Below are 25,793 nucleotides of genomic sequence, written 5' to 3' on the forward strand. Positions count from 1 at the left end.
GCCGCGGAAGAGAGAGGGACAGAAGAAGATGACGGTAAACAAGAAAAAACGGGAGAGAAGAAGAGGAATCATACACCTGGTTTAAAGAAGGGGGGCCAGGGGAGAGGTAAACAGTTGATAGGGGGGTGTATAAGAATTAAGCTCCCCTCTTTTTTTTTTTTATAAAAAGAGTGGGGTGTGCGTAAGGCTGCAAGCGGGGGAGAAAGAAAAAGACAGAGATAATGGGAGTTCCTTTAGTGTAGGAAAGATTGGGACTTGTGTATGTAAGTGTTGTAGTACGGGTCTCTTCCCCCCCCTCCTCTGTTAGCACAAGTCGGGTCTCGGAGAATCAGTTTATGTGTTGTAGTGGATGGACGTTTGTCGCCGTCACCGTGCCACAGCGAGTGCAGCTCCAAGATGCTGGCGCCACGCGGTGTACCTCCGGCACATCACCACCACCATCTACAGATACAGCCACACGACTACCATGCGCCACCCATCTCGCGCACCATACAGTACAAGAAGGTAAGCAAACTGTGTGTCGAAGTCCGCAACGACCTAATTATTCCGTTTTACAGTGCAAACAATTCTCATCATTATAATTGTGATGAATGATAATTATGACCACATTTATCATCATCATCATAGCTTAGACTTCCATGGCGTAAAATTTGTTAAAAAAATCTGTCAACTGTATTTAAAAGATCTTAAAATATTTATAATTTACAAATAATTTACCTGAAAATGTTTACTTAACTGTCACTTGCATTAAAATGAGGTAATATAACAGTCAGCTTATTCTTTTCCTCAATTTTCGTGACTTCGACGAGAATTCTGAATATCGTCAGCTTGCTTCTAAAACCTCGTAAGTCCAGTGTTCCCAGATTGTTGAAATCTGTGTATATTTTCAAAGTGCGTCTGCTGATAACACTTCGTAAGACTTTAAGAGTGCTATGCATAGACTTTTCGCTAGCCCGCGCTACGAGCGTGCTAAACTAGCCCCGGCTATCGACTGATTACTTGTACAGGATTCATATCATATCATATCATATCATATCATATCATATCATATCATATCATATATCTAACACTGGTTTATGAATACGAAAAATGTTAGTTCGCTGATCATCCATCGGAAGCCCGCGCTAAGAATGTCTATGAATATGGCCCTTAATGTTTATATAATTTTAAATAACAAATGCGTAACAATTGAAGAGTACAGGGGAACAATTTGATAAGTCACGTTTTACTGTTTTTGCAGAAGAACAAGTTAAAAGTTTCAAGACCCATTACAGTCTATTGTCTTTGAGTTATAATTCTTCAAATTTCTTAGGAATAATGAGGTTGTTATTCTGTACAGTTAAAGTACACAAATCTACACTATCTGAACTATTATACATCTAAAACAGAAAATTGATAATTTTGGACTAATGACGTTTTTCCCCTGTGGTCCTAAATTGTTAGCTGGGGTGTGAAAAGAATAAGAAGTGATTTTGCTCTCTTGTAGCCTACAGTCTCCTCAAACGCATTTACGAGATTTTTAGACGCAAGTCAACATATATATTTACCACTTACATTTCAGCTTTGAGCATCTGCACTGTTCTGCAGAATGTAGAAAACAATTAAGTAATTTTGAAAGAAATTTGGTTCACGGCAAATTACTAATTTTTACTGCATTTATGTTATATTTTTGGTTCAAGGATAATATTTTTATTTTACGAAAACACTCCTGCTTGTTCCTCTAAATTTATAAATAGGACTATCGCGGATCACTATTCATTAGCCCAGAAAACAATTGAGTGGCTCAGTGCCAGAGTTGCCTATCCCACAAAATTTTAAGCCTCTGATTTCTGTAAAGAATGACTGTAAATTATCATTTATATATGTACCAAAGTAAATGTACTAATATATATATATAATTAGATGATAGTAAATGAGAAATAATTTCCAATTGACAGCATAAAATTAAAAAAAAAGACGTCATAGTTTAGACTTTAATAAATTTTTTTTCAGTGTAATAGTGGCTTAGGTAACTCTGGCACCGAGCCACTCAATTAGCGATTACTTGTATTATACTCCTTGTCGGCAAGCCAGAATAATTTTAAATACTCCCTCTCGAGTCTGTTGTATTTACATTTATATGTATATCTAGTTACATTTTGAGATGGAATATTTTAGTGTTTTGTGCTGTGTGTATGCAACGCATTATAACAGTGGTTTTCAACATTTTTAGTGCCACGAGCCCTTAAAGTTTAGGTATATTTCATTTTGGCGAATCTCCTAAATATTTTTGCATAATTTAGGCCCATAAACATGTTCTACAAATGTCAATATCTATTTTATTACAGCATATTTATGATAAAACTTAATAATATAAAATGAATTACAATCGATTTTTATATAAGTTATACAGTTCGTAACGGTTGAATTTATGGTCTGTCACTATTTCTCTGTACATAGTGCGTGTGTTTTCCAACGAAGCGGTCCATGGCTCGATTCTTACCGTGAGTGGAGTTTTATCTTCACCCTACGGGGTTTCGTACTTCACCTTTGTCTTGCTTTCAGATATTCAAGTAAAGAAAATCTCATCCAGAGAATTGGCGTCTGGAAAGGTTCCCAAAATACTGGTTGCGTTTCCACGTTGGATGGCTATTCCTATTCGTTGCCATAGGTAATTGGTGCAGTGAGGGTCTCCAGTAACAGTCACCAAACTTCTACCAATTTCGGAAACTAGCCCTTTTGCTTCTTTACACTAGGAGCCTATTGTTTCGACAGCAAAGACGATGAAGATGTAATTGTCTATTAGGCCTAGATGTACGTATTTACGACGTTTACTGCGTACAGCAGATTCTGCAGCAGAGCTTGCGATTTTAGAAGTTGACGGCAAGAGGGCTGGAGCTAAGGTATCCGCGCATGTCGTATCCCACATTAGTGATTTTCCTCTGCTCCACGGGACCAAGGTTAATCCATCAGGGCGCTTTCCATCCGTGCGACTAATCCCAGTGGATTCTAAAATAGCAGGGATACCAGAAGATGTTAATGCTCTCTTGATTATGTTATTAATTGTTGAATGTCTATAAAAAAAAAAAAACCGTCCCTTACTCTTGACACAGCTAAGAGCATGATGACCAAAAGTGTCGACAACTTCCTCACATACACATTTATGTGGTACGCAGATTTTGCATCCAAGACGTACCTATTAAATATTTGTATAATATATTAAATTGAGCAATTATAATAAATTTGTAGCAATATTAGGCTAAAATCAATTACAACCTTCTATTACAACGTGAAAATACGTAAGTACAAAGTTAGCCTATTTTACATACTGTGATGTCTTCGCTGAGGAACAATGGGAGTGTTAATAATGCCTTCCTTACAACTGTCAGGTTTGCCAATTGTAGATAGGTTACTGTTAGTCAGTGTTACTCAAGCTAGGGGTTGTCTCAAGAGGTACGCATCACACGGACTACGCATGTAAAATGTTGAGATTATTTTATTATACTTATTATCGGCTCGGCGAAAACGTAATACGGCGAACGCCAGTAGGGGAAGTTATCCCCACCCACATGAAATGTGCATTCGACACAACATTAGCCTATCACGTAGAGTGTGTGGTGAGCTTGTAGGGGAAAAGTGGAAAGGGGTCGTGGGCGGAGCTTAGCGTTCGCCGTATTACGTTTTTCCCCATAATTCATTACTATTATCATTGCATCAATAACTACTGTAGACTGTGTATAATAATAATAATAATAATAATAATAATAATAATAATAATATATTGAATAAGCAGTCGCGGACAGCCGATGAGTGGTGGTCCTCCAGCTTGGGGGTTGAGCGAAGGGCTAACAACCCATCACCGTAAAAAACAATTTGTTACGAAACCTCAAAATAAGCCTCGGAAGTTGTGAAACTTGGACTCTCACTTTGAGAGAGGAACATAGGTTAAGGGTGTTTGAGAATAAGGTGCTTAGGAAAATATTTGGGGCTAAGAGGGATGAAGTTACAGGAGAATGGAGTAAGTTACACAACGCAGAACTGCACGCATTGTATTCTTCACCTGACATAATTAGGAACATTAATCCAGACGTTTGAAATGGGAAGTGCATGTAGCACGATGGGCGAATTCAGAAATGCATTATTGAGTATTAGTTGGGAAGCCGGAGGGAAAAAGACCTTTAGGGAGGCCGAGACATAAATGGGAAGATAATATTAAAATGGATTTGAGGGAAGTGGGATATGATGGTAGAGATTGGATTAATCTTGCTCAGGATAGGGACCAATGGCGGGCTTATGTGAGGGCGGCAATGAACCTCCGGATTCTTTAAAAGCCCGTAAGTAAGTAAGTAAGTAAGTAAGTAACAATAATAATAATAATAGGCCCTAATAATAATAATAATAATAATAATAATAATAATAATAATAATAATAATAATAATAGTTTATTTTGCATACAACATCAATCATACACTTTTGTTATTTATTATATAATTTATTGATTTATTGCAATGCAGTTTGGGAGTACGAAGGGAAAAAAAATGTATTTTGGGAGTATGTTACAAAAAAATATTGAATACCACTGCTCTGAGTCGCAAGTCTGGCTTGAACATTAAATTTACATCTATAGAGAGTGAACCGTAAGTAATGTCACTAATTTCAAGGGATTATTCATGGAGACATTTCAAACAAAAAAAAAATTAATAGGCCTATATTTAACCTGTTTTACTTGCTTTTCGAGATAAAAATGTTTTTATATGAAACATTTCATGACGTGTTTGGGAAAGCCATTAATTTAATTCCTAATATGTTAAGTCAATTTAAGAGAGCAATATATTGTGATAATTAATTATGAAAGAATTTCAATTTTGTCCTCTAAATGTGCAGAAATTTGATCTGAACAAATATAACTTTTCGTTCTGGAAAGGAATTTTAAAATGTTACATTTGATGCGATCAAATCTCTGCACATTTAGAGAACAAAACTAAAATTCTTTCAATTATGTATTGTCATAATAGAATACTCTTAAGTGGACTGAGAATATTGGGAATTCAATCAATGGCTTTCCAAAACACGCTATAAAATTTTTCATATAAAACAATTACTTTCTCGAAAAGAAAGCAAAAAAAGAGCAAAATTATATTGAACATTTTTGTTTGAAATATCTCAAAGAATAACCCATTGAAATTAGAGGAGAAGGTGGAATTATGGGCTAGGAGTGGTAATATGGGCTACCTCGTTTTTTACTATATATGGTGTTGTTACCTAGCGAAAAAGCTCAAAGCATATCTCGTGTCCATCAGTCTGCGTGCACAAACCAGTTGCCTTTGTGGTGTGGATGTGGTGTGTCCTTCGTGTTTTTCATCATTTTCAAAGTTTTTGCAGGCATGTAGTCTCATTTTTATTGAAAAAAATATATTTCGTGTTTAGAAATCACGCTTGTTGTGTTGCACTAATAAAGAATACTTAGCTCTATCACATGGCGTAAGAGTAATATTTATTTACAACAATTGCCATACATAATCATAGAAACCTTCATGAGTCTATGCTGTTAATATGGGTTACCGCTATGTGTTAAATATGGGATAGGTAGCCCATATTACCAGCACGTTAACACGTCCCGTATTTTCACTATCGTGATTTGCGTTATTTGTTACAGGATACTGCCATTCATGTGACACAGGTTTCTGACTTATGTTTATTTGTTTTTTACAATTTTATTTTCAAATATTTGTTGTAGCCCATATTTAGACCCCACTACCTATATAGGTCCAGTTCATATTTCTTTCAAAAAGTAATTATGTGCAAATATCTATTGCAACTATTGATCTTTAAGACTGAAAAAATTGTATATGAATAATTACTTTGTATGTCAATAAAGATTTCCAAGCAATATGTCACACCATTTCCCATTATTATGAGGAAAACAAAATGGTAGTCCATATTTCCACCTTCTCCTCTAATGATAGACTATTACTTATGGTTCACCCTATATACACATTTGTTCAAGAAGACCAGAGTCAGCTTGGGTAGCATAGTCGGTATAACGTTGACCTTCTGTGCTCGAGGTTGCGGGTTCGATCTCGGCCCAGTTCGATGGCATTTAAGTGTGCTTAAATGCGGCATGCTCATGTCAACAGATTTACTGCCATTTAAAAGAACTCCTGCGGGACAAAATTCCGGCACACCGGCGACGCTAATATAACCTCGGCAGTTGCGAGCGTCGAGCGTCGTTAAATAAACCATAATTTAAATTTAAGACCAGAGCAGAAAGCACACACTTCTACAAGTAGGCCTACTGTACGTTGATACTAATTAATTTGTTTTATTACAATTTGGAAAACACGGGGGTACGAGTTTGTACATACAACCACATTTTCAAGAGACTCGTGGGAAACACTATTCTTAAACTCGAACCAGAAGATAATTCGGTGAAACCACCGCTGAGATGCAGTTGGGCATATGCAAGGCATAACGCACGCCTAAACTAACCAAACCTGACCTGTCACAGATTCGTATAATTATGCAAGGTTTATAAGCGGAGTACGAAGAGAACTACTAAACTAGCTCGTTAGGCGATAATTCTAGCAGCTTTACTTATTATCTGACGGGTGGACTATGTTTTGTCATCAAGAAAGGTTTTTTGATCAAATGTTGTTTTTTTCCATTGCAGAAAGAAAAATATTCTATTAATTTTAATGCCAATTAATAAAGACGTTATTTATATATCCAACGATATCGAGTCGTAAGAAAACACGCAAGCCAACAACTACATACAGTTTCATCGATCAGTACGTCAGAATTCGACAATATTTGGTTACCGAGATGCAGTTTATTCAATTAAACTGATCACATGTACAACAAATACATCCCTTCATTTCAACATTTCAGAAAACCTGTGTACGGTGATGATTTAGAATTTTCGCATGATTTTATAGTTGAGCACAGAACACTTAACAAGAATTTTACTCGCTCCGTCGAAATTGGCCAGTTCATATTTGCTTTCACGACTCTACAATTAGTAATATCAGGTTTATATATTTCTAGTAATTTATTAATTTTACTATGATCAGCACATTGATTACTTCTCTCTGTATGCTTCTCTATTCACTTTCAACAAGTTATTGGCAACAATACAATATGTTTAGGATACCAATGTATTGAGATCTAACGTTGTGTGCCAACACTGCGTATTCAGTATTACTTCATAGCTATGCAAGCTTATGTTGCTTTAATTTTGTTTTTAATATTGGACATGATCTTCTTTAATGTTGTTTTTGGATGATTAGTATTGTCACTATGTTATATTTCACTCTATTTGTGTAATTTCCAAATGTAAGGCAAAGTTTTGTAATTGATTTTAGATGTATATCTGTTATATCTCGTACCTGAAGATGGCTTGTAAGGGTGAAAACGTTAGTATTAAGACTAAATAAGATATAAAACATAAGTGTTTTGTTTTATATATAATCAATGCTTAAGTCATAAGACGGAATAATTAATTATATTGATATATGTTATTAACAAGGAGCTTAGCTGACTATTCCTTAACATGAATTGGAATTTAGACAGTTTAAAAACTAAATATAAATACATCTTGATTACACAACTTTTAACACTGTATCACTTCGGAATATGTATAAGAACTTTCTTGTGTTAAATATTAACGTACCTTGTTAACATGTTTCGACCCATTTTCGGTCATCTTCGGAACTGGTCGTTGTTGGTTTGGCCCTCATGTTTCCTGTGTGGGTGCGTTCGTAGTGTAGAGTCAAAGATTGTATGTGTTTTGAAATTGAGTTGTGTGTTGAGAATATCGTTGGGGTATGTTTTCGTGTGTCTGTATATTTCATATTGTTCTAATGTGTTGAGTTTCTGGCTTTTTGGTTGGATGTGCAGTATTTACATCTCTGTAGGTGTGGTTGGCATTTGTGATGTGTTCTGCATATGTGGAGGTGTTTTGTAATTTCTTTATGGCTGTGATGTGTTCTTTGTAACGTGTTTGAAATGATCTGCCTGTCTGTCCTATGTAGACGTTGTTGCAGGTGTTACAGAGACATCAACACAGACATGGAAATACTGCACATCCAACCAAAAAGCCAGAAACTCAACACACTAGGACAATATGAAATATACAGACACACGAAAACACACTCCAACGATATTCTCAACACACAACTCAATTTCAAAACACATACACTCTTTGACTCTACACTACGAACACACACACACACACACACACACACACACACACACACACACACACACACACACACACACACACACACACAGGAAACAAGAGGCGCCAAGACCAACAACGACCAGTTCCGAAGATGACCGAAAATAGGTCGAAACATGTTAACAAGGTACGTTAATATTTAACACAAGAAAGTTCTTATCATACATATTCCGAAGTAAATATAAATTATCACTATTATCATATAGGTAGACAAGACTTGTAAATAAAGAAAAGTCCTTCAGGCGATCTCATCCCTATTAAACTCTGTGTCTCAAAATTCTGAGCTAGGGAAAAAATTATTCCATTAATTTAGAGAATATTATACTGTAAAGCTAATCTTAGTAAAAAAAATCATATCTTGGGGCCGCTGACCCCCAAAGGTCCGCGCACCACAGTTTGGAAAACGCTGCACTATAAGTATCCATTAAAACATTTTCTTATTGGTCCGTAACCAGGGAGTGAATTAACGGAGGTATGGGGGGAATCCCCCCCCGTCGGAAAGTTATCCCCCCCCCTCATAAATTCATATTAAGTTAACATCCCTCCCAGGGATAACTTCTATCCCCCCTCACAAAATATAATTGTTTTAATAAGATATATGTACTTTGTAAACTATAAAGTAATCAAAGAAAATAATATTGATGTATTATCATCACCGGCAAGCTGACAACAATCAATAACTTAGGAATTAGGCCTACACATCTTACCTTAAGCCTGCTTATGGATATAATTATTATTACGATCAAGATGCAAGACAAGCAACTCTGTGCAACCAAGCGTTGAGCCGTATCGAATGAAGATAATTTTATGTATGGTATTCTCTACATATATAGAATTCTATCCCCCCCTCATCAGAAATCTCAATTCGCACCCTGGTTATTACAAATAATGTTATAGGCTCCTTTAACCATTCAGTTTGTAATTAAAAATGTAATTGAAGAAGTATTGTTACTGCGTAAAAATAAAGTGGAAAATACAATTGTATGAAAAAATAGGGATCTGGGGGAATACAAATAATATTTATAAAACATACAGCATATACAGACTATGAAAACAAAATATCAGACTCAGGATTATATTATTAGGCTATAATGCCGTTAATAACTTTGCAAGAAAGCATCACTTTGCAAAAGAAAATACTTAACAAAATATCATGAAAAATAATCAAATATTACCTCCCGATTGCTGTTTTTATATCATGCGCCTGCGCAAACCCACGAGAAATTTGTGAGAACGTCACAGCAGGGTTGCCAGATTGGGCGAAAAGTCGCGGATTGGGCTACTCCGCAGCCCTGTTTGCGACTAATTTTTAATTCAGGCGATTTGCTAATTTATGGGCTACTAGAAATTTTGGCGAGCGAAATTTGGGCGGATGGAAATTCCTCGTAATTTTTAAAAAATCTTAGGCCTACACCTTTCTTTCGTTTTTCTTTGAGTTTGTTTATATTTAATATGAAATGGATTTTCGATCTCTAAATCATTTATTCCTTCTAATAACTTATACAATAATTGAAATACACGTGAGTCATCACCTATGTTAAACCACAGTGTTACATCTCCACGTGTATTCGATGGGGCTTCGCCATCCCCACTCCGTCACTTGCTTGAGGAGGCTCAAGTGTAGGCCCTATAGACTAGATGCAGTGTAAGTTGCGTTCAATTAATAGTTAGTTCGTGGGTTTAGGCAAGAAAAATTTGACAGTTGATCAACTATTTTACTGTTATATTCGCAATCGGTATGCATGTTATTTGTAGCAATAGTGATTATGAGTTATTGTCCGCCGCTGTGGAGTAACGGTTAGCATGTCTGACCTTGAAACGAGAGGGTTCTAATTCTAATTGTGACTAGTTAACGGGTTGAGTTTTTTTAGAGTTTTCTCTCAACCCAATAGAAGCAAAAGCTGGGTAGCTTTCGACGCTGGAACTGCGCTCATTCCGCTGGCATTATCACCTTCATTTCAATCATGTCAGATAACAACCGCAGTTGATAAAGCGTCTTAATATAAACCAATTGGAAGTTAATTATTTTTATTGTGTGTGTATTTATTTACAAGACTATAAACAGTGAGTTTATTATTGTCTCTTTCACACTGCGTATTGTAATATTTCTCTTTGCGATAATATTAATAGTTTGTGTAATTGCAATCGGAAAGTGGAAAAAGTGTACAGTAAGAACTGTCGAGTGGAACTAGGGACACAAAAAGTAGATTTGGAAACCTGTAGTTTCGTCAAAATACAAACAAAATTCAGCATCTATATTAAATATCAATCTTGCATGGCATGCATGCATTGCTTGAAAGTGTAAAGTTGAAAGAAAAGTTGAACCGTGTAGATACTCCTTATGAGATATGAAAGAAGTACCAATTTCCTGAATTATTATTAACGAATCGACAGATGTATTATACATCTTCGCAATTTATCTATTGTAGGTATTATAACAGGATTTTTGTCTTTCATTAAGATAGGAGATAATGTGAAATTAAAATTTTGGGCAATTTTTTCCTCTAAAAGGCTACTTTTAAAGAAATAATTGCGAATTTCCCTGAAAACAATCTGGCAACCCTGCGTCACAGACTCACTGTCCTCAGAGATAAGAGTACTGAACAATACTCTTCGATCACAAGTGATAGAAATATCAGTGACAGAGTACTAAATATTCAATACTCTATCTATTACGGAGCAGATTTCGATAGAGAAATTTTGTCACATATTTCGCGTCATCAGTCACAGGTTTATAAATGACAACCAAAATACCTGTACAAAATATCGGTTTTTGAAATATCAGCCATCTCCATGTACTAATCGTTCGCTCGAAATTACTGTGAGGGAAGAAATAATTATTTGCATTTCGTCTAACCACTGTAGTTCGCATGTTAATTTCGGTACTACTAAACGGACAGCAGAAACTACAGCTCTGTATGGGTAAGCTACCCCATTTAGATATACAGTACGCTTTACTCCTAGTCCGAGGAACAACAACAACCTATGAGCAGTACAAGCCTGAATGGCATGATTATGGGGCATCGGAGGGTTGTAGTTATATTTGGTTTACCTGATGATCCGGTGTTGCGCTCTGGCGTGGATTCGATTCCCTCGTGGGTTGATTACCTGATTGAGATATGTCGAGGTTTTCCCAACCGTGAGGCGAATGTCAGGTAATCTACGACGAATCCTCGGCCTCACCTTGCCAAAAAAAATCTCGATTTGAACAATTCATCTACGATAATAAAGATGTACTTGATATAGTGTCATTAAATAACCAATTAGAAACTTTATGATAACGAAAATTATCCACGCGCGAAAATCAGAGTTAGGTGTTAATTATCTTTGCTCAGAACCTGTTCACTTCTGAAGCACGTTTCGTTCGTTCTTTTCTTCGCTCACGAGCGGATTGACATCTCAGCCCACGAAATGTTTCGTTCAAGAACTGTTTGAGCTGGTTGTGTTACATCTTGAAAGTATTAAATAGCCCAATGGCATTTAGGAATCAGAAGTATAATAGGAAGGAAGGACAGTAGAAAAGGATTATCTGTAATAACTATCGCGACTAAGATATTTCAAAACTAAAAAATCAACATATTAAATCGAAATACTCGGAAGAAGAATACTCGGAAAGAAAGTAAGTTAAAATTTTAAGAAGTGGTTCCAACATTATCGGATATTAAAAATAAAAAAAAAGAAAGAAGAAAAAAAGTTCGAAGCAGGGGAAATGAGATTTTAACTAATAATCAGTATTTTATTGTGTTATGCAAGATGAGAAATGAAGATATCAGAAGGCAAATCGACCTTCTTAGCTTAGTAGGAAATCTACATCAATATAGGAATAACTGGATGAAACCTGAGCTTTCACATACTATAAACATATAACATAATATAAAAATATACATAATGTTAAAGGTATTTAAACAACTATATGCGTAAATAATTATTTGTTCGGGACTAATGTAGTTAATTATATTTCTTTAGCATAGGGTACCCCATCTATCTTCAGTTTTCTAGACTCTCTCTCTCTCTGAACGGTAGATGGCAGCAATCGTCCTTTATCCTTATTACACACATTTTAAACTGATTTAATCTGTCTTAGTTATTTGAAATGCTGATATACATTGACGTTTTATTTTACAGTACTATCTTTCTATATTTCAAATCTATCTTCATTCTTTAATTCCTGCGTTTTGACTATTCATATAATTATTTATTCTCTGGGACCCTCAAGTGACCTTCGTTCCCTTGCCTATATAGGATGAGATCACCAGTATTCAGCAAATTAAGAGACATTTCATTTTCCTGCTGCTAAAGGCTAAAGTTCTTTTTGTGATCAGTATTCGATACAGATGAGATAAACTGTTTTCATTAAGGAACAGTTTCGACCGTAACTGTTTCATGAAGGAAGCTGTTCCAAAGTAACAGCTATATAAGAATGTGTTTACAACATTGTTTCAATCTCTCATTTGCTTCATGAACATTTCAAAGCCCTTGAATCGTCTTCAAATCAGATGTTCAGTGTATTATGACAACGCAATATAGTTTTCGTAGATTACTGTTAAGGGTACAGTAAGTAACTACAATTCAAGATAAATCGATTTTAGTTAAAAATAATGTACATGATAGAGATGGGAAAAGTTATTTTCTCGTAACAGTTCCAACTGTTCCAGTTCCATGAAAATACTAGGTTCCAAATAACAGTTCCAAAATAACAGTACCACCATATATTATATAGCCTACGCCTAAGTTCGCTCCACAGCACCGGATCGAATCCCTCCTCCAGTGTTTTTCTCTTTGTGGCCTGACTCCATGTTGTTACCGTAGGATCAGAAATTAATTTTTACATTATATGTAATGTGGAAACTGTATCAAAATAAAACACACCAGGAATGAACGAAACTCCTCCAGAGTCAAGTCCCTAAATTCAGTTCTGTCATTCTGTGAAGCGTGTGACACAATTTATTTTTGTTAAAACCCTTTAGTCAAAGTAGTTTATGCAAACATTTGGGTAAAAAAGGCAAAAGTATAAGTCGAGGGCCATGAGAAAGTCCAGACGTCATACTGACAGTATTGACACTACGAAACCAGATACGTTATATTTATGCACGACGCCAGTTCAGGATTAAAAGTTGGTATTGATTTTGTTCCTGAAAATTGTTAAAAGTAGCCAGATCTAGTGACAAAGTCGGTAAATTGATAACACTGCAGCAACGGTTGTCATAATGTAGTTCCATACACGGCAAGCGAAGCTAGCATCAAGTCGACCATGCTCCATAACATCGAGTATATTGTAACATGTAACAGCAAGTATTTTGTATAACAGGTACAGTACTACTAGTATGTAATGTAACAGTGATGGCTTGGAACAGGCCGTTACGTTATTTTATAGTCATGACTCATAATGTAGTTCCATAACATCGAGTATTTTTTGTAACAGCAAGTTATTTTTTGTAACAGCAAGTATTTTTTGTAACAGCAAGTATTTTTTGTAACAGCAAGTATTTTTTGTAACAGGAGTATTTAATGTAACAGTGGAAGAGACACGTACTACTAGTACGTAATGTAACAGTGGTATTTAGGAACATGTACGGACGCTAAATGATCACATACTTCCCTGTATGCCATGTGATGCAGTACGATGTCATAATGAGTCGAGATGTGAATTCCTGGAAATGAAATCTTTTCTAATGCTAAATTGAATTCGTAGATCAGGTTTGTTCGAAGCAGGAAATGTAATGTAATTTTAAATTATTTGTAAATTGGTCACAAAATCGAAATGGATCCCAGTGGTAAATAAAACCTAACCTATTCTTCCTCTTCTGCTTAGCTGAAGGTCACAGTAGTGTTCAATTTCTCCAAAAATGCGTAAATAAAAGCTATAATCATTTCGGCCGTGCTAAAATTCATATTAATAATGTGCCGTCATGAAGAATAATAATCTCATTGTAATGAAATATCTTATTTATTTATTTATTTATTTATTTATTTATTTATTTATTTCATCAATCTTTGTTCACGTCATGGCGGATTAGATGTTTAATGAAATATGAAAATTTACCATTGTACTTTTTTTTTTTTAAACAAAAGAATTTCAATAATACATTCATGTTTCAACAGACTTTAGTTTAATTTCAAGAATTGGTAATGAAACTAAAACTGTAAAATATTTGGAAATAAAACATAACCTATATATTTTCATCTCCCTTGATAAAATTCACAATGTAGTTACTATAATATAGGCATTATGGCATTTGATAGAATCCTATACTCAATTAACATCAGTTCCAAGATAATGTATACATTTTTTAAAGACAATCTTCGTATCTTTACTATTTATCTTTTACTTTAGTTTCCAACATTTATTTCAGTACGACGAAAGGATTCCAAATTCTGCTTTCAAACAGTGGCGCCAACTTATATGGGCTCGTGGGATCCGAGCCCACCCAATAATTTGTCGTGTTGTGAGATTTATTTACCATAAGGCTCGTCAACTGTTTGAGCCCACCCACCGTTTTCCAAAAGTTGGCATCACTGCTTTCAATAGTGTCAAACATGTTCCGCTCTGTGGAACAGGCGTTGTCATAATGTTGTTCCAAAGTGAAACGAGTATTTGTAACCGCAAGTATTTCGTACTAGCTCAGAGCAACACTGTTATTTTGGAACATAGTATTCCAAGGTGCCGTTACTTTTTGGAACAGTTCCAAACAAGGAACGGTTCCAAAATAACTGTTACGTTATATTTTCCCCACCTCTAAAACACAATAGTGAGTTGTAAGTATAGGTGTTTCATCATTCTAAAAACACATTAAAGGTTTGAAAGTTAGTATTCATTCATTCATTCATTCATTCATTCATTCATTCATTCATTCATTTCATTTCATTTAATGTTATGGACAAACCGAACATTTTTGTCGTCTGCGTACCGAATACAATGATTGTCCATTTGTTCTTGTACAGTATTCCTGAGTGAAATATTATATAGGTACCGGTAAATGGAAAATTAGTAATTTTAACATAATTCACACATCACTCAGAAGATGAATGAAACATTGTTATTTTTTAAATGATTGTCATGTTTGATAAAATTTTGTTATTATTGTAGTTTTAGTTGTTGAATAGTGTTGACACTTCACTTTTTAAAACAATGGACTCAATTAAGCAATGTAAAATCCTGCCATATTTTCGGCTGTCGGCCGACAATAGGTTATTCTCTGGCTGTAAGAAATTGAAATCTGCCAGGATCAGCTTGAAATCTATTGAGGTGGCTACACTGAATCGGGCGCTCACAGTCAGTGAGCTCAGTACAGAGCTCACTGCTCACAGTTCGCGGGCGTAGTAGTTCCCAGTTTTGTCATTAGATAGCATAAGCACAGCAGCGCAGAGTCCGTGGATATCCACGGACTCTGAGCGCAATGTACATAATGAGTAAAGAATCTGAACTGTCTCAGTTGGTGAGCAGTTTAGTCTTCGACCTGTGATCACTGTTTAAAGACAGCGTTGCCAACAGTTGTTCATATAATCCCGCTAGACGGCTTTCGAAAACCCGCAATTTTCTAACAAAAATCTCTAGATTTTAATGTGTATTTATTATTATTCAATTTTATAATAACAACAATAATAATAATAAAAATAAAATAAGTGGTATAGCGCACAAGTTTAACTTTCGCAGAAGCTGGTCAATGAAGCTTTCGTTTCAGCACAATGTACGACATTCAATTTTATACGGATGCAATTAGTATTGATAAGAAGCATGTAATTTAAAAATTACTCATTCAAATTAGCAGCCCCTCTGGATCATCTCCATCCGAATTTTTCTAACGCAGGAATATAATGCTGTGACTGTAAGGTCCCCGGGGTGCTATTCAAAGCCTGTCTACTTTCATTTCTGTACGTAACCAGGGTATACCTATTTTCTCCAAAACTTCAGGTCCAGTTTTATTTATTTTAAAGTAATAAGTGCTACATTGTTTACAAAGACTATCCTATAGGCGGCCTAATAATTAATTATACATAATAGAGTAGTACGAATACTTGGCTTAAGTCACTGTTAACCATTTTTTTATATTACAACTAGTGTGGATTAATTAGGTTAACTTATCTAAATACTTCAGGTTAACTGGACCTTACATTATATCCATGTCACTGTATTCTGAACTTATTTCATAACAAAATTTTTTGCCTCATATTATCTTTTACTATTTCAGCATTCTCCATAAAGATGAACTGTACAATCAGCCATATTTCTTTGATAAGTGAGTTTGCTATAGACCTTTCCTTCAGAAAACTATAGAAGTCCATGCAATACACATTTTGAAAATGACATTTTGTGATTAATTCATTACGGTGATATCTCATGGAAACAATATAGAATTAATCAATGCTTTACATGATTATCACATAAAATAAAATAAAAAGAAATATTTCAACAATAATTTACGGAAACGGGAGGACACCATTAAAAGAAAAGGAACATTTGGCGTCCCGAGCCTACTTTTCTCCGGACAGGAGACAAGAGGCTGAAAAAGGGACAATCCAGTTAAAAACGGGACGTCTGGTCACCCTACAATATGATCAACCAGCTCTCGAAAAGGATTTATATCAGTTGCGTCCCTATAACTGGCTACTTCACTTCCAGAATTCAATTGTGTTTGTCTTTAAGTTGCACTTCACGTGACCACTCTTTCCGAAATCGTTTCTGATATTGAGGCCTCATATCTCAATTATTTACGGATAAATAGCACAGAGAAAGGTTTAACGATATTGTACCGGTACCGGTATATTTGTAAAACAAATAATAGTTAACACTGTCACGGTACACGTCTTACACAAATAATATTCTTTAAGGAATTGAATTTAATCTGTCTGTAATCTCTATACAATATTACAGTCATTGTTGTTACATGAAGTACAAGTACACGTTGGCAGCAGATGTTCGATTTTTAACGTTTGATTAGAATGCCACCACACTTACATTTTATTACTCGTCCACACCTATGGAGTAACGGTTAGCGCGTCTAGCCGCGAAACCAGGTGGCCCGGGTTCGATTCGCAGTCGGAACAAGTTAACTGGTTGAGGTTTTTCCGTGGTTTTCCCTCAACCCAATATGAGCAAATGCTGGGTAACTTTCAGTGTTGTACCCCGGACTCATTTCACCGGCATTAAACAGCTCTTGAAACAGTGCAAATGCTGTGTAACTTTCAGTGTTGTACCCCGGACTCATTTCACCGGCATTATCACCTTCATCTCACTCAGACGCTAAATAACCTAAGATGTTGATAAAGCGTTGTAAAATAACCTACTAAAATAAAATAAAATTTTATTACTGTCCGGCTGTTAGAATCGACCGGTATTAAACTTGCAAAACAACAAAACGCTAATATGAATTTCGTTTCAGAAACTTTAAAAATTAAAAACCGCTAGTATTCCCGTTAACCGGGATAATATAATTTTACCCGCGAGACGATTATCCAAAAAAAGCTAGATTTAGCGGGAAAACCGCTGAATTGGCAATACTGTTTAAAGAGCTGGAGCTCAGTATAGAGCTCACAGTTCGCGAGCGTAGTTGTTCCCAGTTTTCTCACTAGATAGCGCAAAGCACATAGCGAGTATAGAGCTCTATATAGACAGAGTACCGCAACTGTCTTCCCTACCGCTAGCCGACAATGCGGCGCTCTAATTGGTTCACGTGACCTCGCGCGCTTCTCTGGACCCAAAGCCCGTAGTAGTAGCATAAGAAAACCGTTGAATTCAGTTAAATACCAATTTTCTTCTTAGTTTAAAGGCAGTAAAATGCCACAATGTTGTTCATATGGATGTTACACAAGGCAAGAAAAAGGTGTACATCTTTATCGGATACCTCAAGGACAGAGAGATAAGAAAAGAAGAAAAATTTGGGTGGCAAGGATAAACCGCGTGTCCATTTACAAAGTAAATTATCATACTAAGTACGAATTATATAAGAAAAAGGTAATATAAAATGGACAAGCTTACATTGGAGCTCTGTACTGCTGTATACTAATATTTCTATAATTTCAGTAATTGCATGCACAGCTACGAAAATAATACTTTATAATTTCTATCATCTGTTACCTCGTCTGACAAATTTCTCTGAAGTTGGGGAAAATTAAACAAAGTTGAATTCTCTGTCTGGTGCAACATCCAGGCGATGACGGTATTCTGATGTTTTTCTTTGTCACCTTTATTGTTTTTATTAGAAACCGATCCATAGAGATGGCACTGTACGAAAATTAATAAACTTAATATTTCGTAAGTTTATTATGCTAGAAACTGTAGCCACACGGTTTTTTATACACACGTTACACAGATTTTTGACACAAACACATGGATGAATATTAATAACTAATAATGCGCTTTTCCCTACATAAGGATCCACTTCCACTGTTCGAAAAACGTATACTTAACATTTCGCACTAGCTTAACACAAACTAATAATAATAATAATAATAATAATAATAATAATAATAATAATAATAATAATAATAATGATTTATTTTAGCTGGCAGAGTTAAGGCCGTAAGGCCTTCTCTTCCACATAACCAGCAAAAAGTGTATATACATATGCATGAACTTACAAAGAATTCAACAATTTGATTTAGATGAGAGTTACATGTATACAAGAGTTATTTACGAATTAAACAACAAAATACTATGAACTATTAATTAAACACTGAAATAAACTGTGTAGCAGAATTAAACTAAAATACATAGAATGTTAATATATTTCAAATTATATTAGATAATAGAAAGAGATTATTATGAGACAATTTTGAAAATGCAGCACAATCAGGATGATGTCTAAAGAAAAAAAGCAACAGTGTAGTCTGTAATATTTTAAATCAGTATGATTGGAGTGAAATGCTAATAAGGTTATCTTATAAGCTGTTCTTAAAGGTGTTTGTTGTCTTGCAGCCCCTAATACTTTGTGACAAGGAATTCCATTGACGCGAGGTGGATATTGTAAAAGATGAGGAATGACAAGATGTTCTATGGAGAGGTATATTTAGCGTGCCACAGATAATTGATCTGGTATTTACGTCGTGGTTAGAGTATAGATAAGAGAAACGAGACGAAAGGTAATTTGGTGTTGAGGTGTGCAGAATTCGAAAGAGTAAAGACAAAGAGTGTAAAGTTCTACGTTCTTTAAGTCGGAGCCACGAGAGACTTGCGAAGGACGGTGATATGTGATCATATCGTCGGATGTTGCACACGTATCTGATGCACATATTCTGAGCTCGCTGTAACTTGACTGACAGTTCAGAACTTAGATCACTTAACAAAACGTCACAATAATCGAAGTGCGGCATTAATAGGGTTTGTACTAGGGTAAGTTTTAGTTGCTGGGGCAAGAAGTTTCTCAAGCGACTCAAAGAGTGAAAGGAGGAACAGATTTTTTTTATCGTTTCTTTAACTTGAAAATTCCAACTTAGATTATTATCAAAAAAGAAGCCAAGATTTTTTACGACAGATGAATAAGGGATTAGCGTGTTGTTAAGGGTAACAACTGAAAGATTACTGTTATTAAGGGAGTTAACTAAACGCTTATGTCCAATAATTATGGCTTGAGTCTTACTTGGATTAAGTGCGAGTCCGAAATTGGCCGCCCAAGTGGAGACAGTGGCTAGGTCACAATTTAACTTGTCAATCGATTCATTGATCGTATTGGGTCTGGAATGTATGTAAAGTTGTAGGTCGTCGGCATAGAGGTGATATCGGCAATACTGTAAGTTCTTTGATACGTCATTAATGTAGATAGAGAAAAGTAGTGGTCCTAATACGGAGCCCTGCGGCACTCCCGCCTTTGTGTATCGCCATTGGGAGAATTGATTATCAAGTGAAACACACTGTTGGCGGTCCCGTAGGTAGGAGTCCATCCAGCTCAAGGTATTGTCTGACAGGTGCAAAGCCTTCATCTTTGCAAGAAGCAAGTCGATATCAACAGACCCAAAGGCATTGCTGAAATCGAGAAGAGTTAGTGCCGTTACTTCACCCCTATCCATAGCTTCACGGATGTCCTCGGTCACTTTAAGTAGGGCTGTAGTAGTGCTGTGTCCATGCCTAAAACCCGATTGATAGTCATCGAGGAGTTTGTGTTCGTCGAGATAGTTCGTAAGTTGTCCGTGTACAATATGTTCTAATGCTTTTGAAAGAGTGGGAAGAATTGATATCGGTCTGTATTGGTTTACTGTAGAAGGTGTTTTAGATTTAGGTAAAGGTTTCACTAATGCCATTTTCCAGAGTGAGGGGTAGGACCCAGTCATAATAGATGCATTGAATATATGGGTGACGGTCGGCAGAATCACATCTATTATTTTATACAGGAGAGTGATATTTATATTGTCTACACCTTGGGCTTTAGATTTCATACATCGCAGCGTCTTCATTACGTCAGTCGGGTTAACGTATTTAAAGAAGAATTTATCCCATACAGGTTGGGGGTAAGATCTGAGAAATTCAAGAGTCTCTTTTTTATGTAATGGTTCAGGTGGAGCAGTGACGAAATGTTCATTTAGACTATTGAGTGACAAGTTGATGTTATCTACCCGAGGCTTTGCTTTTGTTAGACCCAGGTTATTAAGGTTACGCCACAATTCTTTCGCACTGACCGAAGGTATAATAAGGGAATGTGCATGGCGTAATTTAGCATTTCTTACTGCTTGATTACATTTATTTCTTAAAACTTTGTAAGTATTAAAATCTAATTCGTCCTTGCTCCGTCTGTATTTACGATAAGCAGTGTCTCTGTCTGTCATGAGTAATTTTATGGCATCGCACATCCAAGGCGCAGGGCGTCTACCAACTCGTCTGGTTTTCAAGGGTGCGTGTTTATCGTATAACTGAATTACTAGGTCGTTAAATTTTTCGATTTTGTCGTCAATGTCTGGTAAATTCCACACTTCAGTCCAAGGCAGGCTAAGTGCATCGTTGATTAATTCATCATGCTCAATATGCTTCAAGTCACGGTATGATGTGATGTGAGGTTTATATTTTGGACAATACAAGGAATATTCTAGAAAGATTATGTCGTGTGCTGAGATACCCGGCGCTGGTAGTTGTCCATTCGTTAATGCTAGCTGAGGATTAGTCGTGGCAATAATGTCAAGAAGTGTCTCCGATTCCTGGGTGTGGTGGGTAGCTGCGGAAGGAAGGATGGATATATTGTAAGACTCAAACATGTTCTTAAGTTGAACTGTACCAAACTAATGTAGAACAGTCGAGAGTGACTATCAGGCTGAAGCTGTCAGACAAAAAAACTGACGTTTAAAGTCAAAGTAGTACTGGAGAAGGATTTTAGAAAGCTGAAGAACAAAAATTTTTTTTATTTTGAAAGGAAAATTGACACATGTAAGATTCTTGAAAATAGGCCTAAAACCTTTGTTACACGTGCACTTACAACTGGGGGAGAAATAAAACCATAAAAACGAGACATGACGGTCTCACAAGTTCAGTGAAAAGAAGGAAAAACGGCAAACCTTGCCCTTCAACATTTCTGAAAAGTAGAGACTTTCATTCTGTATAAAAAAATGAGTTACCCATTTTTAAAGTTATTGTTTTCGTAACGCGGTAAGTGGGTTGGGTGACCATTTCAATGTTTCGTTTTAGAAATTCGGTGTCCATCATTCTTCCACCGTGGCTGTTTGAGAATCACTAGAAGAAAAAAAGCATTACTTGAGCTCTAAAAATTAGTTTCCTTTTAACATCTCTCTGTAGTTACTGCTTAGGGAAGGTCAATATTTTTCTTCCCCTTTCATGACTCTGCCTTTCCGAATACTGTATTCAACAAAACTCTTCCCCTTTTACGATCATGTATGCTACATAGCGAAGAGGAGATTTTCAATGTAAAGTTACAACACATTGTTGACCAGTATAACTAAAAACTATCCTCTAAATAAGTCTCCGAACATACTACAGATACTGTATTCCTAAATGAAATGAAACAAAATATTATTTTGTTATTAATTAAAAGGGCATGATAAATCGAGAAGTAGTGTAAAGTGTGGTAGTAGAAGTGTTGGAATGAGAGAGGCAGTTCGAACTTTGAGGTAATTTAGGTCCCATTATAAATATTACAATGTTAAAATTGACAATATGGATGGAAGAACTCCCTAAGTCACGTTACGTACTTATTTCAGATAATTACTGCAGAATATGATTCTCTGGTGTCTGTAGAATGTAACAATAGTTCGAACTAAGTCATAAACCTTGATATTACACTATTTTATTAAAAACAAGCATCTGAAACTGGAATAAGGACGTAACTCAAGAAAATGAGAAACCATAGGCCTAATAATAAAATTAGGTTACTAAACCATCTTTCAGTATTGCTACTTCTCGTCACTGGAATTCTCTGCCACCTGAAGCCAAGAGCTGCCGAACTTTATTTTCTTTTAAATGTAAATTAGAAAAATATCTTATGATGAGTTGCCAGACCTAACGCGTTGCAAATATTTAATGCAATGTATTCCACTGTATTTATTTTTATTTTTTGTTTCTTATTTTTATTGTGTAATCATGTAAATCGTGTTTATTTATCACTTAGCACCAATATATATCCCACTGTGTTGTTTTATATTATTTATTATTATTAGTCTATTTTTATTGTGTACATTTTATTCAATAGTCGGTTTCTGCTTTAATTATGTGAATCTTACTTACTTGTAAACTAATACTAATATGTATTCCAATGTGTTTATTTTTATTTTTACTGTGTATATTTTTTATTGAATTATCGGCTTCTGTTTTTTGTGTGATTATTATTTGAGTCTAACAACATTAATATGTATTCCACTATGTTTATTTTTATTTATAATATAAAGATGCTTTGAAAAGAGTGTTGCCAACCGTGGCGGAATTCCGCTACGCGTAACGGAATTTGAATATCATGGAGGTAAAGCGGCGGAATTCGAAAAATGTAGGAAACATACCTAGCGGATTTTGGTAGTTTTCTACATATGATTCCTCTTCCCACAAAATTTTTATTTCAAAGTTTAAATAACATTCAACAATATTTTAATTTTTAAAATGAGTAATTGAGAGCCGAATTAATTTTTGAGCCACTATATTATTTCGATAATGGATTGTATTTTGCCGCCCTCGCGCCCTTACAGCTTGAGTGCGTTGACCATTGTCCATTGTGCAAGTAGCAGTAGGCACTTCGGAGGGATTGTGTCCCGCTGTACTCAAAATAACTCGCGTCGGTTTCGCTTTCGCTGCCGCTCCCGCGTTTCGCGTTGGTGTGAGATGGTATTCTCGCGTTCCGTTTTGTTTAAATGTACGAGTATGCACCAATTCTCGAACTCTAAAAGAAGAAGAAGAAGAAGAAGAAGAAGAAGAAGAAGAAGAAAGGAGTAGTGGTGGAACCCTTTGACGAAGAATGTTAAATCCCACATGTTTATCATATTCTTAAAGCATAAATACATATACTCTTCATGTCCATATAATATGTAGGGCTATATTATTTAGTGTATTTTATTACTCGCATTCATAACCACAGCAATAGGATTATCATAGTCATGTGCTATAGGCATGGCGTAAATACTTTATAAATATATCAGCTACCCCACCGACGTCGGTTTCATCAGTGTCGTCTAAGCTTTCCATGCATTCCGTAAAAAACGGGACAGTTCCCTTTTTGGTTCAGGTGTCCGGCGTCCCCATAATTTTTTTCGGGACGCGCGAAAGTTTCGTATTTTAATCAAACTTTATTTCATAACGTAAAATCTAACTGATATTTGCTTCATAAATTAGTGTTGAAATTTTTGCTATGATTTGTATTAACGTTTGCAAATGTTTGATATTAATATCAGCTAATATGAATTAACTACGTCTGTATGGTGCTGTTAGATGAAATAGGTGCAAAGTACTGCCAAATGACTTAAATAGACACGAATAAACTCTGTTTAAAGGCAATAGTGTTCTTCCTTTTGTTTTGAGTTCCTTGTTTCAATCTTACTTAATACAGTTTTCAGTAACTTTGAATTTAAATTTCCTTACAAAAAAGTCGATAGTAAAAATGTCCCGTATTTTCCTGAGACTTTTATGGCAAATTAACTGAAAAATGTACGCAAACTAGAATTGTAAGTTCCTACATTATTTTATAATATTATAATAGGTAGCATGTTTTCTGTTTAAATTTTAGTATTTATAATAGTTTTTTTGGAATATAGAGGAATGTAGCGGAATTTCAATAAGTTCGTAGCGGAAGTCTGACTTTATTGGTTGGCAAGTCATAATTCATCTTGAGCTCTAGGTTTCATGTACGGTACTAGAGATGAGCTGAAACAATATTTTCAAGTGAATGTAACAATTGAATATCTGTGACTTTTATCGGTGATTTTGTCACACCGATATTTTTAAAATACAGTATTGATAAGTAAGCAAAATATGCATGAATTACACCGATATTTTGTCATGCCGATACAAATGAACATGAAATATCAAAGAGCAGTGAAATATAAATACGATTTCTCTATATACGCCACATATCAGTGATTTATATGGGAAATCCAACAAATATGTACACGTACCATTAATAAATAAATACTTACCTACTGAACAGTAACGTGTCAAAGTTAACTTCATGTACCAAGAGATTATATTATTCGTAGGTATTGAATCAGTTGATAATTTTTAAATAATGTAGTTGTGTATAGAGAAGTTGAGGATATCTGATTATCTTCATCGTTTAAAAAATTGATCCTTTTTATTGTATATAATATAGTGGATAAATTATTTGAAGTCGTGAATTAATATTATAATATTGAGTCATAGAATAAAAATTAATGACACAAAAGTATTCGGAAAAACATTGGAAAGTAATTACAAAACAGTTGTTCACACAGGATTATGCACAAGATAAGTACTAGTAACCAATGGTGTTGCTATTTAAATCGTTTAATCACCACATCGTTTATTATAAGATGGTGAAACTAGCGCTGAAGTAATTTCTGTGATTTCGAAAGTGAAAATCGTTGCATTTATAAGGAATCTTTTGTGGAGATGCAGTTGATCGGATCAAACTAGTGCTAAGGTAGTTCCGGTAATTTCGGAAGTCAAAATCGTTGAATTTATAAGGAATTTTTTTTTTTTTTTTGTGGAGCTGCATTTGATCGTATATGCAAGGCATAACATAGCCTAAACTAACCAAACCTAACCTGTTACAGATTCATATATGCAAGGTGTATATGCAGAGTATGAAGGGACTACCTCAACACTAGTTTAGCCGTTGATGGTATATGTCCAGGCATAATAAAAGCTTGAACTAACCAAATCTGACTTGTCACAGATTCGTATATGCAAGGTGTATAAGCGGAGAAGTTTAGCCAAATAATTTGTCCACCATATTATATACAATAAAAAAGATCAATTTTAAAACGATGAAAAATAATCACACAACCTCAATTTATCAATAATTTTTTTTATAACCAACCACATTTCAAAATTATCAACTGATTCATAACTATCCAGAAAAGCTACACCAAATAAAGGCACAATTTTCTTTTCCTTCACTGACTTTTGTGAGATGTATATAGTGGTAAACACGTGGTCTTGGTTTGCAGCCACACATAGGCCTAC

The 25,793-nt window shown here is 35.3% G+C and overlaps 1 protein-coding gene across 1 annotated transcript in view; it reads left to right on the forward strand.

Annotated features, from left to right (window-relative positions):
* The first annotated feature begins 295 nt into the window (after positions 1-295).
* LOC138716544 (enhancer of split mgamma protein-like) overlaps positions 296-25,793 on the forward strand; it is a 78,646-nt gene continuing 53,148 nt past the window's right edge. The window contains exon 1 of the mRNA XM_069849700.1: positions 296-504. Coding sequence (XP_069705801.1) covers positions 397-504 — 108 coding nt within the window. The 5' untranslated portion in view covers positions 296-396. The remainder of the gene's footprint in view (positions 505-25,793) is intronic.

Source organism: Periplaneta americana, chromosome 16 (assembly GCF_040183065.1).
Source record: "Periplaneta americana isolate PAMFEO1 chromosome 16, P.americana_PAMFEO1_priV1, whole genome shotgun sequence".
NCBI lineage: Eukaryota > Metazoa > Arthropoda > Insecta > Blattodea > Blattidae > Periplaneta > Periplaneta americana.